Source organism: Pomacea canaliculata, linkage group LG6 (genome assembly GCF_003073045.1).
Source record: "Pomacea canaliculata isolate SZHN2017 linkage group LG6, ASM307304v1, whole genome shotgun sequence".
In the NCBI taxonomy this organism is placed as follows: Eukaryota; Metazoa; Mollusca; class Gastropoda; order Architaenioglossa; family Ampullariidae; genus Pomacea; species Pomacea canaliculata.
The window spans coordinates 5,800,989-5,817,674 of NC_037595.1; the positions used below are offsets into that span (position 1 = coordinate 5,800,989).

The window sequence follows — 16,686 nt, forward strand, 5'->3', positions numbered from 1 at the left end:
AGGATGTTTACTTATTGTGCAGCAAAACAATGGAACTCTCTCCATTTCCATATCCGCCACCTACCCGCTATTGAACCCTTTAAATGTGCCATGAACACACCTCTTCCGTAAACATATACTCTTAACAACCTTTCCCATAATGCTAGTCCTGTTTCACACCCTTCCTTTTGCAATATCATGTTACCCTCAGCTCTTGTTATTATTATTTGGTTCCTCTTTGTGTTTTCTGTATTTGATTTTATTCTTCGTTTAGTACGGTTGTTTATTCTTTTATAGTTCATGTTATTTGTTTGTTCTCCTGTCCCTGGTATGCTGTCCATGTTTCGTTCTTGTTCTTAAGCGCTAAGAGCATGCTTTACAAATGTTGCATTTTTATTATTATTATAGCTGTAACAAAGGACATTAGAGAAAATAAGAAAGAGCTTATTGTTGTGAGAGCTTATTATTGTAATAGACGACAAAACGCAAATTTGAAGATAACAAATGACGGTGGACGATGATTGTTGGGAATGTACGAGAAATAAAGGAAAGGAAATGACAGAATAAAACGTAATTACGATGAAGGCATGTGTAAAACTGAAATGATAACTAATGGTGGTGGACGAGACTGGGAAACAGATACATGTCAAGCCTTTTGAAAAGTTTTCTTTACTCTGCTTCTTCACGATCTGCTATTTTTCTGTTGGTAGAAAGCGCGATGGGAATTGTAGGTCTTTAAACGCGTTTAACTACAAGCTTCTAAACCTGTGCTTGCTCTGCAAAGCTCTAAAAACCGTTTTATAAACTGTATTAACTAAATGTATTTAAGCCCTAGAGTGTTGACATTTACAAACATGTTGTGCAAGTGGCTCCAACCTTTTTCTGCACATGATAGCTTACTAACGACAGTTATCGGCTAGAAGGAAGGACCACGAACTTGTATTACTGGACTGCTGGCAGACAACTTTTTCCAGTTCACTTTTTTAAAAATATATTTGTCATTTGGTTTTTGTTTCCCTTTTCATCCGGAGTTTCCACGCTGTGTGCATGCTTGAAATGTATGCTGAACGTAGACGGAAGCTGAATACAATTAAGGGATTAGTTTCGTTTTGTCTTGTCCACAGTCCCTTGACCATGAAATTAATATATCACGACCTAGATAGGCAAAAGGACAATCACTGTTGTTTTGTTAGAATTATGCACACGTTTGTAACGAGTAAAGTTTAGTAGGCCTGTCTGTGACAATTTGGTGGCCCCACTAACCCCTTCGTGATTTCCGTGGGAAAGATTGTGGACTCAAAGACTTGTCTGTTGTGTTTCGTGAGTAGTTGTCATTGTGTTGCTGTTGGCTGTGTGTTCACCCTGTCCAGTTTTACGGGTTTACGGGTCTCTAAGTTTCTTCCCAGGGTAGTTGTGGTTACAGCCCTATACTCCATTGGGGTCAAACAGAACTAAGAAGTTTCCTCCCACAGTATAGCATTGTCTTCTGTCCCATCCGCTGTCTTTCCCTGCACCACCAGTTTGGTTGTTTCGGGGAAATTTATTTTTTATATAGCTATCCTGTCTGTATTCTTTTGCAGAGATTCGTTTCCACTTTTGTTTTGTTTGTTTCAAATAATTGTTATTAGCATGTTGAAAAATTCAATATGTATGCCTATAATCTACGAGTGCTTTATTATCATTACTTGTTACGTCCATCACGCGTATTTTATTTGTTGTGAGGATCACTTGTATTTTTGTGATTCCGATTAGTTTAGACATGGAGTTGGTTTACTAGGAAATAAATGATTGGACGCGTATTGTCTTTGTTATTATTGTTTTCCCCTCCCTGATTTATTCATCTTCCCGCCCAGATTTTCACACTATGTGTGGTAGGTGTATGCTTCAAAATGCATTTAAGATAGACAGAAGTTCAACACGGGAGCTTCATGGCTTTGTTTCATGCTACTTTTCAGTCACAGATGTGTCACATAGACAACACAAAAATGATTTGTAGACATTTAAGATGCGACAGATGAATGGAAATAGAGTTGGGAGAGATAAAGAGACGAATTAAAGGTTGAGACCAATGAAACAAAATGTAGATGTACGTTTGTTTATTAAAAAATAACATTTACAATAATGTATTATCCGAATTAATCCTACTTGTGTCGCATTTGTTGATGATCAATGTGCATTATATAACGTAACCTCGCAGAAATTTTCTAGCCTCGTTATAAATGGAGATCCTGCACAAGAGGAAACTTTGCCACTCACGCATCTTGTCTTCTCTGAGAGATGAAGCATCTGGGTCCATAGAGCGTCGCTAAGCACTAATTGGACGGTCCACACCTACCAGGGCCCTCGCGCATTGATGCAGGTTGTTGTGGACATCATGACACCCTAAAACCTATTTCTAGCCTCTTTTTCCTGTCTGTAAAAAAAATATGTCCTGGGCCCTTCTAAAGGAAAGTTGTGCCCAGTCATCTAAGCAAAGCATATTGTATGCTTATCTTACCGACTGGTAAATGTTAATCTAAAGCCTACCGAGAAGTAGTTTATCTGTTTGTTTGTTGTTTTTTTGTTTGAGTTTTTTTTTTTTTTTTTTTTTTTTGGTAGGGGGGTCCCTTTTCCATGAAATGAGAGGAGGGTGGTTGCTACTGACGAGGTCGCGTTGCCAAGTCGTAAAGAGAGTTAATCACGACAGACAGTCGCGATCCTTTTCCCTCGTCTCCACGACAGCTCATCTTAATTAGTCTGCGAAGCTTAATCACAACTGTACCTAAGCCACCTGCGCTGCTCATGTTTTCAGTGTGGTCGATCAGATCTACTCTGTTCCTAGTAATATTTTAAGCACCAGTCAGATTAATTAGGTGGGCACAAAATACAGGTGTTTGTTGAATTCGCCGTGCTCCGAAGATTCTGTTATCTGGTGGTGACTTCGTGCTCCGTGAAGCATGAATGTCGTGAGCTTTACCAAAGAGTAATTTAATTTTTTAAGTAATATAAATTTTGAAATTGTTTTGAGCAAGCGGCATGACGCACTTCTGTCTCTCGCTTTCATCCCTCGCTGCAGATTGCATAAGCTGCGTTGTAAAGTGCACACGACTACATAATTCATATTTGAGTTCAAAGTGCTTTTTTGTGTACAGCTTCTTTAAAGTCTTTCCCTATTGCAAAATTGCATACTTGAAAACCTACGCACACCCACATTGTGGTGACTCTGTCTCCGTAGTTAGGTGTTCATCTTTAGCTTCCCTACTGATTCAAGTAGCTATAGTCCTATCAGGAACTTGTATTACTGGACTGCTGGCAGACGATTTTTTTTCCAGTTAACTACTAAAACGAGGCATGAGACTACAAAGCTTCCGGTTTAGTCACATCCATTGTTTAGGCTCGCCGAGACTAACAGCGGAGAACTTTGCAAGAGGCTAAGCGTTGGTCTTGGCAGACAGACAACAGTCCACCTATACACATCCATGCTCCTACAGAACATCTGCTGAAAGGTAGATGGGTAGATGAAGTTTCCCACCAGAGGCTTCGAGCAAGTCTTGAACCAGCGACCTTTTCTCTACTGAGCAGTCGCGAGCACTCATTTGTGTAATATTATTCGTGAACTTTGCTAAAGCCTTTGATGGGGAAGATCCCCTGTTTCTCAGAAAAATAGATTTATACAAAACAAGTACCTGATGAACCCATCTCCTTACTTCCTTTCTAACAGAATACAGAGAGTTGCAAATGTTCGATCCTCTTGTAGTAAAATTTGTTGTTTCACAAGGCTCTTAAGACCTGTTCTGCTTTCTTGCTAACTTTATGACCTTCCACTCCATATATCCCAACCATATAAAGTGTTTGTGTCCATCTACAGCCTAGGGTGCTAACAAGTCTTGGACTGAAATAAATCACATGGCACTCAACCCCCACAAAACGGAAGCCATGAACAACTAGATAGAGGACACAAAAGCTAGCCATCCTATTTGAAAATGTTCATATAAGTACATATCAACAAGCTTTTAGCAGTAAACACGGACAATATTTTGTCACTTCACTCACACTTTTTCTTTCTCGCGTTTTCTTTTTCTTTTGTTTTTCTTTCTATGGTTGCCCATTGTAGTCTTTTATTAGTTACTCCCACACTTTCATTTACAGGAAGGAAATTACCGCTAATTGCAATATGGCTATATATAGCAACAGACGGGTACTTGTTTTCTTTTAAAGGATTGAAGTAATGGCACTTGGGTACTGCTGACGTTCTTCTAATCCGGCAAGTTCAAAATGTTCAGGTGTCCCCTGGCGAGAATTCCACTCTCCCACCCATACTGATCTACTAACGAAGATGGGTTTGATTACAATCGCAATAGAAATACAACCTCAAAAATAAGGGAGAGGTGGGCGTCATTTCTTTTTCAGACCTTACAACGAGTGCAAAAGCACCCACCTTGATGTCGAAATTCTAGAAGTTAAGCCCCACTATATATCTCTGTACAAATTCCTAATGGCCAAATTAAACGACAGGACAGCTTATTGGTCTCGAAGAAAGGAGTGTGGGACAGAGGAAGAGGGGTGTTGCAGTTTCTGTATATTCTAGAGGCCCGTGATATTCATTCTGACGTGTTGCAGACTGAAGGTAAGTAGCTTTCCTCCTCTACATCCACGTACAATGTGAGAATCAGGCGATCGTGGATTGCAGGAGCAACTGCAACTTGTAGTGCAAACTGCTGTAGCTTCTTATCTCCTCAAGCTTTTCCTCTCGTCACACAGGACGACTTGAGCGCTGTACTGTCCGTCACGCCATCAATCTAACCCTCTGCCATTCTTGTCTCCTCGTTCTAGCTCCCCGCATAGTTTCCAGAAAACTGATATAATATTTATATTTAAAAAAAAACCCAACTCATTATTAACATCAGAAAAACAAATTTATCATCGAGTTCAAAAAAATCTTTCATTTCATATTTCAAAGCACACCTTTAACAACACACTGTTTTTAATAATGTGCAACTGCCTGTCAAGTGTTAGGAGGGGACCATAACCGGGGTCATGCGCTCAGAAATCCCCCTTAACCCCAGAAATCCACCTCTATAATCCCCGTAAGACACTGCCCCAGGAAGCCCTTAATGTTGGACACGTGCACGATTTCAAATATAACCAGCAAATCGCTTTTGATATTGTGGAGTGTTCTAAAAGTTTTGTTTTTTGATTCTATTTACTTGCTGGGCATCTAATTATGACGCATGCGCATTACAGAGGCGGATTTCTGAGGCAAGGGGGATGTCTGAGCACATGACACCGGCACATGTCGATATTTTAGATGGCAACCGTCCTCGCCTCGTGACTAAAAAGCGGTTTTCAATAGGAATTGTTAGGACTGCACAAGAGGCATTTGAATGTGCAAGAAGGAGTCAGCTTTCTAGTTGTATCTGCTAATGTTTCATTAGTTGACAATGATTAAGTGAACAGGATAAACAATTCATCAGGATCACACAGTGAACTTTTGTATTTCGCGTCGAATATCACAATTCCATCTCAATCCTAGTAAAATTTCTGTCATGCCTTTGTGAAAAAAAAAACCAAACAAAACAAAACAAAACAACAACAAGAAGAAAACAAAACAAACTCCCTAATACCACATCTAGAAACCATGGCAACGACCCACGCAGCTGATGCGGTTTGAGCTACCATAGACTCTATTCTCTCCGCTCTTCTATTCTTCAAATGTTCGTGATACCAGCAAGTAAGCTATAAATTCATCAGCAATAAACTATATCCACCAACTTATATAAACTGCTAAGTACACTGGTTTTAAAACACGTTACATGAGAATAGGGAGAAGGAAAGGACAAATGATCTATTCTAGAATGGTTCGACTGGGTAGAAAACAGATGTGACATTGGTTTCAGCTTTGTTGATGTAAGCTGATCATCTAATTAAGATCAGAACAAGGAGTGTGATGATGTGTTAATCTCCGTTTGCGATTTTTAAAAAAGACCATCATTTCAAAACAACTACCACCTGTCCAACCACTCGTCCTCGTCCTTTATTGTTACCCACAAAGAATTGTCGAACTTTAAACTAAAATTTCCTCTTCAAATACGGCAAAGCATAATTCTAACAGCTCTTAATACATACACATAAAACCACGTAGGATGAGCAAGACTGGCTTTATTTCTGATATGTATAACGAACGAACACAGTGTGATAACATCAGACGGGAACACTTGCTATTCCCCTTCAACCCTCACACACCCAATCCCACCTCCCATGTTTGTGTTACTCCAGCGGCATGAGCAAATGAGAAACAACACATTTCAAGAGATTAGTACTAAGTGACGAGACTTAAAATACTTTACATACACATTTTTTCGCAACACATTTCTCATTTTCATAACAAAGATATACATTTTGATATTACAATTTGTTTTAAAAAAAACTGAGCTCTGCATGACAGAGTATCACGAGGACAATTTAAAAATTTTTTCCCAAAGCTGATAAGCTGTCAAACTGTATCCTTCTATGCTAAACACACAGCAGGCTCGTCCCTGTTTGCTCCCTCAATGTGCACAGCTAAGCGGGGGTCGTAATTAGGGTCGGCGGGTGGGGGCAGCAGTATCTCGTTGCCTTTGAAAATTCTCCAAGTCTTATCCACTAGAGTATCAGGGCGTGTCTAGACATGGCAGCTATGGGACAAGACGTGACCATCATCAGACCACCTTTGGTCTGCGCCTGTTTACAATTATCCGATCCCGCATTGCTTCCAGTCACGAACTTACATTAACTCCGACATTCAATGCACATTAGGCAGATTTAATACTGCGCATGTGCACACCGCAAACAGACTTGCCTGTGGCCTCGCGCCACGTGTTTATTCCGAATTAACTCTGTACAGCTGGAATTTCTTGCTCTGCAGGAAACTGCAACAGAGTTAAAAGCAAAGCTTTCTTATAGAGTAACCAGTCGACGGCCTACCAACATGGCGCACCCGCAGGCGGAGCTATGCAGATAAGGTGATGCCACTCCGCATCTTCCGTCTGCTTACCCCAGATGGACACATTTTAACCGATGCAAAAAAGATACTAAAAAATAAAAGACCTATATTTTCCTATTACCCGAATCATTAAAGGCAATTCATTAGCCTCCACACCTGTCATTGATATAGAATGATGCAAAAACCAAAATATCCCTTCCACCCAGTTCATTAACGGAGCATAGCTCCACACACCAAACAACTAATATAAAAACAAATGCAAAAATAAAAACAAAACTAAAAAACGTAAAATATATATATCACCCGTATGGTTAAAGGCAATCCATTAACGGTACACAGTTCCACGGGTGATCGTCCTACCTATAACATACTTTCATTACTCGATACGAAAGTTCTTGCACACACTGCCGAATATGCTAATATTGTTGGCGAATATTTTGACAATGGTTATAGACTGCCAAAGAGTCACATACCCGACAATATGTGTCCCATTACAAAAGCACGAGAGAAAGAGAGAATGGGTTGGGGAGAGAAAGGTGTGGACTGCTATTCACCCATGAACTTCTCATGCTTCTAGTATTCAAAGAACGACGGTCTCATGAGAGTAAACTGGTCACAGTGACCCACAAATATGGAACGTGAGCCAAGTTATATGGAGATTTTATAGATATATCAATTAGAAAAAAATACGTCTGCAAGCTGAAAAAATATCACAGTATGCAGCAATGCCAGGTCCTTCGTCTAATTACACTGTATCTCTGTGGGTATCCAGTGTCTTTGGCCTTGTCTGTCGTTGATATTCGGGGCTTAACAAAACATCAGATGAACTGGCTTCTCTTGAATTACAGTCTGATTTTGTCTTCTTATTCAAACACTTTTTCTACCTAATAACTACCTAGTAAGATAATTTTGACAACTGGCCTATCAAGTAATAATTAAAAAAATTATTTGACTAAGAAAGGAACCATTTCAGACATTAAATACAAATGTAGAAAAGAGATCTGATCGACATATCATCTCTAAAGAGAAAAGTGTTTCTGTGGATCAAAGATGTATACATTCAGCACCTGAATCACATTTCAAACGATACGCACACTATAAAAATGCGTACATCTATCAACACATCAATTGTAACCGACAATATCATATAAAGGGCTGATTGTTGGTCAGTCCTAATGGTTTTTGCTGTAGCATCTTTTCTCCCCCCAACCTTTGTACACACTATAATATACAGAAGCGCTCACAAGCACACGTACACACACAATACACATCTACAGGTAAAAACTCAAACCCTTTGTCCTTAATTACACTATCTAAAGTAACTAAACAACAAAGACATCTTGGTCATTTAAAAACTATTTTATCACTGTTTACACTACCCAACAACACCTACAAGCATAAATGTCTAAAAATAGTTGCATAATATTCAACAACTTTTTCATCAGAAATAATGCTGGGAAAATTTCCCATGGCAAATGACAAGTGATTTTTGAGCTAAAGTCCTTTCACTTGACTTTCTCAGTTTTCTTTAATATCTATTTTTCTATTATCAATCTAATTGTACATGTGCATGTGTGTGAAAAAGGAAAATGACTGCCTTATTTTTTCCTAATTTGCTGTAGCATAGGTTTATTTGTCCCTGCTAAAATGTAGTTCAGTATATCAATTACATAAAAAAAATCTCTCTCAATTTTTTTTTACTTCAACAGAAAAAAAATTGTTACATCAAGTGTACATACATCTGAAAAGCCAAGCTCATAATACAAATTAAAAACTATGGCAGAAACTGTCTTTACAAGAGATTCAACAAGGTTACACAAAAGACTGGGGAAACCTTGAAACATTAAAAAATAAAACTGGTGTAAGCTGTATGATAAGGTGTAATCAAAAAGTTTAGGGTCACTTAGAAATGCAGTTTTTATGCTCTGCTAAAAGAGTCTAGCATCAACACTACACCCTGACAACTTTACCAGTAGGTATATTTTATATACAAAGAATTAAAAGTAAAACATTAACAGTATTCAAAGACTATATAGATGTTAAAATTTCTCTTAAATTGAACTTAATAAATTTAATATTAATTTAGAAAAGAAATAGAGTTTAAAATATATAATTATAATCATCCACATTCTCCTCCAATAAAAAATTAAACAAAATTTTTAAAAAAAACCTAGCCACAGCAATGCTAGATGAACAGAGAGAAAAACTGTGTGAAGATTATTCTGTAGCCCTTTAAAAAATGTCAGCCGAAGATTGACATCTTTCAAACATACTGGTTACTAAGCAAGTAAAAACCCCTTATATTCCACATAAGCCACAGTTAAGTCTTCCACTCTAGTATAAAATTCATAAATAAGTGTAAAAATTGTAACTCATGTAGATACACATAAATCACTTTCAATTTACGATGACTAGTGAATTTGAAGCAGCACTCAGTCAACATCACTAATGAAATTGGGCTGTTTGAATACTACAGTGTCATTATCAACTGCTGGTAGCTCTTCTGCAAGTCCCCATGTCCTGCTGCCAGCATAGTCTGAAAAGACATCGAAGAAAGAAATGTTATATGATTCTTGGTAACGTAAGCATCTGCTTACACACACAATCAGCTGTTTACCTTCCTTTCATACTATAATAAATACACAATCATGCTTTCCACATCAGGTGAGTTAAGGGTATGCCAATCCCTTGATCTGGAAAATCAGTGTAAAAGTTTTTGGCCCTCCCTCTGTGCCAAAGTAAAAGTCTGAAATTTTTTCTTTTTTTTATTGGGTATTTAAGGTAATAAGGTAACTTATTATAAAATCTAAAGTATTTGGTCATAACCTAGGTAAGTCAATGCTAACTAAAAAAATGTATGAAGAACATTACAAAATTATATGATATTAAAAGATAAAATATGCTAGCATTTGTTATACAAATATTTTATACATGGTTCTTAGCCGTTTTCAGTTGTGTCGTCTGCGGTTTACACAAAACTCCCTTCAAATTACCATTTAATATCTTATACTGACTTCATCTTATGCTGACCCATAATGGACAAACCACAGTGGAGAAAGTCACTACGTAGAAAAAATAACTAGGTACCAATGTCCTTATCACTCCATGGCAACAGTTGGCTAAGATGTGTTGGAAAAATGCAAAGTTATCAAGTAAAGCTAACAGATTATCTTTATATATGACTTCAGATAATTGTAATGTTTTATAAAGTGCTGGTGCACATTGACAAGATCCATGGTAATTCTTTACATACCTGATCCAAATGAAGTGTTGCTATGCATCTGTGAGTTACGTGACAGTTTTGTTCCTCTGGGAAGTCCATTCTGACTTCGACTAGAATCCAACGCTGAATGTGTGGGCATCTTAATTTTAACTTCCTCATATGGAGGTAAATGCTCTCTCTTGGATTTTAAAGACTGTACCTGTTGCAAGGAGCTATTTATATCTCCATCTAGATCAGAAAAAAAGCTCTGAGCTTCATGTTGCAAAATAATTATTTGTTAAAAGACAATTATGTTTAAAGATTAGTAAAACTTCAACATTTCATTTAAAGTTTAAATTTTACAATCAAATTATATTTACTTTAAGAACAAATAGCAGTTTGTTTAAATAACAAAAGAATTATGTACATCCTTGAAATAAGTCAGTTCTTTCACTTACACTCACACTTAACAAAACCTTTATTAAATAAAATAACTTTGTGCTCCCAAGTCTGTGTTTGACCTCATATTATTAAAGTCAAATTTTTGTGTTGTCGCTCATTATTACTTGCAAACATTTGACTAGGCATACCTCAATTTCTTTCACAATATCTATCATTAATATGCTTGGAAGGCAAAATGCACCTCTGTAATCAAACCTTCATTTGGAGATTAAAATCAGGCACCTACTTTCTGTTTTCGGACCCCTAAATTACACATTTTTTTATGCAATATGAAATTTCAATGCTGGTTATCTTCACAGACCATTAAAGTGTTTAAATCAATTCTACACACCTTTTTCAAGAGACTGAAGAGGTAGTTCTCCTTCTGGTGGGATTTTCTGATTGCTTTCATCTCCATCTTTACTAATGTGGGAACGAAACTTTTTCTTTTTTGATTTACGTTTTCTCGGCAAGTCTGCAGTCTCTGAGTCTCCACCATCTAGAGAGCTGGGTATGCGTGATATACCAGCTGCTAGGAGCTGACGAGATGGGAAGTCATCATGAGTAGACACCTTGATATTTGATGCAGTCCTTAAGGAATGCTCCGCTAGATCTTCTTGTGACTGTTGGCTTGAATCTCTTCCTGGCGTGGGTATGATGATATCATCGTTATCATCTTTATCAACTTCATTAACATTTTCTTTCTGTGGCTGCTGGCTATGCTGCTGAAGGTGTGACCGCATTTTTTTCTTTCGCTTCTTCTTTTCTTGAACACCATCTAAAAATGGTGTACCCAAAGGTTCTAGAGGAGGCAAGGCTGACCCACGTATTCTGGGGCTGAAAAGTCTTCCAGTTTCATCTCTAGCAAGGGAATCAGCTGAGACATTGATTGCAGGAATATCAATGTTTTGAGATTGATGTGTGGGTAGTGTTCTGGTGTTCTGAGCCTCTTTCTGATTTAGCTGTGCTTCCAATTCTTTTCTGTGCTTCTTTTCTGCCTTTAATGTTTCTTCCTTTAAAACAAGAGTTTAAACTATGACTACCAAATGATGTCACGAACCAAGAATACACAGAAAAATACTATGAAATCTTGAAGAGGAAGAAATCTCTTTGCAACAAGAGAAATCTCAAACGTTACTCATTAAATAGCAATCTTCTTAATTGGTGGCATTTTCGTTAAAGCTGCTTTCATAAACATTTTTTTCTTAGTAGCATATGAATAAACTATAAAAAACATTGTCTAGATCAAAGTTGTTTAACACTTGTTTAATAAAACAATGGCAAACATTTGTAGCACTACAAAATGCATTATTTAAGGTTACCAAAGGTTATTAATGGATCTAGATACTAATTCTATTTTTCACATATATTTTCCAAAAGAATCTTTCATATTAAGTAATAAAAATCCACAGCAATAATCAAAAAATTATAAAATAAATTTCAACAGGCATACATGACAATATTAAAAATAACCTTACCTTTTTGGTCAACTCGTTAAGGTCAAGAGGCTTGAAAGGGTCACCAATAATTGGCTCCTCATCATCACTATCCTTTTTTACAATACCCAACCTTTTTCTCTCCTCTTCTTCCTGTCTTTCCCTAGGGACCGAGCCACCACCATAATTGCCTTCTTGATATTGTAATTTACAAAATTGTCATGTGCCTTTGTAAACAATTGCCAAAACAATACAACTTGTGAGATACTGTTATAATCTCTTCCTAATATGACTATCAGAAAAAGAAAAAAAAATTTCTAGAATCTGCTTAGATCTTTTTATCTAAAAATATCTTGTATAATAGCTATGTCAAGCTTGGTGTCCATGATTAAAGAATAAATGACACAAAACCACTCCAAAAAACTAAAATCACTTCGTCACAAACAAAACAGAGAATCACGTAAAACAAACAGACAGCAAAGACATATTATAAAATGAGTTTAATAAATGGTATCAATTTCTGATCGCACACAGAGATCCTGTCATTTCTCAATACAAGTGCAACACATATAGCACTGGGACTTGCCCTAGATGAGTCTTTTTCTTATATGTATCTGCATGTTTTTATGTTTAATAAAACAGTTGTTTCTATATGCTACATCACACGTCGAGTTTTGTGCTCGGGGAACAGCAGGGGTAGGGGCTCGTAAGCCACGTAGTAAAGTGTGTGATCAACATGTGAGTATTGAACGTATGGTTCTCCTGCAACCTATGTTGACGTGAGCAGTGAGAATTGAGGTTAACTCTCACCCATATGCTTAGTTCTCCAGGGCCAATATTCACGTTTCGAGTAAAACCCAGGCACACACTGCAACACTTACCTCTCTTCCTTTTGTTTGCGAACACGTTCACGTTTTGCTGCGGCCTCGATCTTGCGCTGTTCTTCTGCATCCTTCATGTCTTTCTCCACTCTCTCCTTCAGCTCATCCCAGTGGAGTTCCACAGTAGCCAGCAGCCACTTGAGGCCTGCCCTCATGCAGGGATCCATCTTCTTACCAGTTCCTCCCCAAGCTGAAATGGCCTCCTGCAATCAATAATGCACCAAATGAATCATGTATGTGGTAGCAGAGAGTTACTTTTGGCAGTATGGCAGGTCATTTTGTACAAAGAGAGGTTCATTTATTATCATTTTTTTTTTTAAAAACCCAACGACTAAGCAATCCAAGATTATGCTGTCACATACTTGCAGACTAGCATGTCTGCTTATCAGAAGAATGTGTTATTCAAAGCATGTGCATGTATCAACACTTATGCCACAATGAAAAGCAAATGTGTTGTTGCAATAGCTAATGATGACCTGGTTTACAACATTTTAGCATGCTGCTTTGAAAGAAAAAATGTGAAATAAATGCTTCAAGGTAACACTGAAAGGTTAGTTATATGCACATGAACCATTTGTACATGCTCAGCTCTAATGTCTAGACACCTACAGAGCCAAATGATTGGCAGAAAGATTGAAACTTTTTGTTTTTTTTGTTTTTTTTTTCCCGTTACTGCAAACCACTGTACAAACTACAGAAAAGCAAGGTTCAAACAAAAGAAGCAACAAAGATCTTACCATGCGACAAGGACATTTGTTGGCATTAACAGCAGATTCCACACCAAGCTGCTCACAAATGTCCACCTCATCAAGGGCATTCGGTTTGTCCTGCTTGTTGGCCAATCTACAATACCGCACAAATCAAGATGCAAGAACATATAAAAAAATGAAAGTCAGACAAAAACATATTCCTTCTGTTATTACATAACATAGATTTCATATCAGAGTTACTGCCCCTGGCGCAAAAGCAATTTCTTTTGTAAACAAAAGTATAACTAACCACAAATAATGCAGTTGTCATTTATATATTAGTCTGAAGAAAATTTTTGTTGCCTTGCCTTTTTATGCAAATAAAAGCAAACAGGTAAATTAAAATATTCCTAAACATTTTGTGAGATGTCAAGTAGTACTGGATCCTGTGCTTGCACTTACCTGACATTTTCATAAAGGCAGTTACAAATAAGCTCTAATAAGTTTTTTTTTTTAAAAAGGCAAAGGAAGTTTGCTTACAAGAGAACAGGCTTTCCAGAGATATTTGGATGCTCAAGGCTTTCACGGAAAACATCTCGCACTTCATTAATGCGCTCTGGGGTACTTGAGTCTACAAGGTATATAACTCCATATACCTCTGGAAAGTAGGTCTTCCAGATAGGCCTGATGTTTTTCCCACCACCCAAATCATATAAAGTAACCTTGTAGGTCTTAAATATAAAGTTAACATTCCGAAATCCCACAGTTGGAGGGACTTCCTTGTCAATAGGCTCTGCAGAAAGAGAAGAAAAAAAACAACATTTTATTTATCAAGCCTTAAAGAGTACATTAATGCATAAAGAATATTAGCAGAAATAGTAGCAGCTGACAGATTCTGATTGATAATTGTCCAGCAAATAGCAATTAATTCCAGTTAACAGTTAAGAAAAATAAAAGCAGGAAAAGTAGTTACCTCCTGCAAAACTGAATGAGGCTGTAGTTTTGCCAGAATTATCCACTCCCAGCAAAGCTAAAGTAACTGGCCTGAAGTTAAAAAATTCAGAAAATTCAATTTCTTGCAACAATGTCTAACATGTACACATATAACTTATACATGCAAAACGACATTCTTTTATCTTCATTACAAGTTGCTAACTTTAAGTTTGCTACAGGTGATTAAATAAAATGTTAATCTGGATTTTATAAAATAATGAAAAATTTCCACAAATAAAGTCATTAATAATGTCATTATCTTGCAAGAATCCGAATTTCATATGCAACTGAAATGTTGTGAAGGATGAATTTTATATAAAGGTTTAAGATTTTTCATCTATACACAATATCCATTACATAAACTTTAATTGAGAAGTTTAATAGAAAGGCCAAAAGGTCATCAGAACACACTGTTCTTCAAAAGTTTTCGTGTACTTCTCAGCGCATGTTGAAGATCGCCTTCTGTACTGGTTATTATGAGGAACTTTACTTTTGCACGACTACTATAGCTTCATGTTTACAGCGCTGTCTAGCAGTTTACTGAGAAAGACGCGTACCCTATACGCCACGAAAGCAGGCACGTACTAGCTTTTAAGAAGCCCTGGTAACATATCAACTATTAATTTACGACTTTCTTAAGAAAACTGGCTATGAAATTAAAATCTTACTTCTTCGGCGCTCGACGTTCGCGGATGTAGGATATACACTTTCCCATCAGGCCGAACATCATAGGCGAATTTTGACTGAGTTGCATGTGTTTCAGATAAAAGTATCATGACCAGATTTAGTGAATTAGGGTTAGAAGATAACACAAAGCATATTTATCTCTCCTGAGCGCAGAATTAATTTTCGCAAGTATTCAGAGAAAAATACATTATCTTGTTTTTAAGAGTTCTCTCTCAGACGCCATGATGGCAACGGTATATGTTTGCGGCAGTGTTTACGTCACCAAGGAACATGCTTTGGACGTAAAATATAGAAAGGAAAAATAGTTTACAAGAGCTAATTCTTTAACATACTACATACAAAAGGAATCAATTGAAGCAGCAAAATCAAATATTTTGTTTTTCTTTTCTGAGAATGAGTACGACTTTAAATGACGTAAAACAAAAATGGAAAGTGCAGACGACAGCAGCACCCATAGAATGCTAATTGCCAACACTAGAAGAATTATGGATCAAGGAAGTCTGCCCGAACAGCATCACATTTAATCCCGAACTGCATCTCCGATTTCCTATTCTTTAATGTCGAGTACTTGATCGTCGACCTAGTTAATGCATTCGTCTTATTCTCGCAAGATGTTTTCAGTTGTGAATGGTCTCCTGGGTAAAGATGCGATGGCGCCTTTTCTTCCAGAGATGGATGACCAGACTGCTGCCAGTACATTAAGTGCTTACTTTGAAGACAAGATACAGACCATTATAACAGTTTCAGTGACTCGGTTGATACTGTGTGACTTGTTTTGTGGCACGCCCCTCTCTAACTTTCAGCCAGTGACAGAAGATAAACTACTGAAATTAGTTCGGCGTTGTAGCCCAACCACGTCTGTAGATGATCCTATTCCCACTAGTGTTGTTCTCCAGCACCTTGACATTCTGCTTCCTGTAATAGTACGCATAGTCAATGCTAGCCTTTTCTCTGCCTCTGTGGGATTTCAAAGAATGAGTTGTCGAGGCTTCAGCGAGTGCAAAATACGGCTGCTAGGATAGTTGCACGAAAGAAAACAACTGACCACATTAATCCTGTACTACGTGACCTACATTGGCTTCCTGTGGAGAAAAGAATTGAGCACAAAGTGTTAACCTTGACATATGGCTGTCTTCACGACCTTGCGCCTGTCTATCTACAAGAACTCATTCGCCGTTACCAACCTCAGCAGAACCTTCGTTCAGCAGCCCACTTCAGACTTGAACGACCGAGTGTTCAGTCAGGGAATACCAACAAGACTGCGGGTTTTCGATCCTTCTCCAATGGAGCCCCGCTTTTGTGGAACTCGCTTCCCTCTCGACCAAGGAGTCTGTTAGTCTTGCATCTTTCAAGAAAAATCTTAAGACTCACTTGTTTAAACTTATTTGAAGTTATCATTTGACCTGCAGTTTGGTGG

General features: G+C 37.6%; 1 protein-coding gene across 1 annotated transcript; it reads right to left on the reverse strand.

Moving 5' to 3' along the window:
* Nucleotides 1-4,881: 4,881 nt before the first annotated feature.
* LOC112565978 (ADP-ribosylation factor-like protein 13B) lies at nucleotides 4,882-16,657 on the reverse strand. The gene is made up of 9 exons (XM_025241888.1): nucleotides 15,251-16,657; nucleotides 14,563-14,633; nucleotides 14,130-14,382; nucleotides 13,638-13,743; nucleotides 12,901-13,103; nucleotides 12,062-12,182; nucleotides 10,936-11,596; nucleotides 10,194-10,391; nucleotides 4,882-9,476 (listed from the first exon to the last, which is right to left on the reverse strand). The coding sequence occupies exons 1-9, from the start codon at nucleotides 15,334-15,336 to the stop codon at nucleotides 9,373-9,375; spliced, it is 1,803 nt and encodes a 600-aa protein (XP_025097673.1). The 5' UTR covers nucleotides 15,337-16,657; the 3' UTR covers nucleotides 4,882-9,372.
* Between the last annotated feature and the right edge of the window lie 29 nt (nucleotides 16,658-16,686).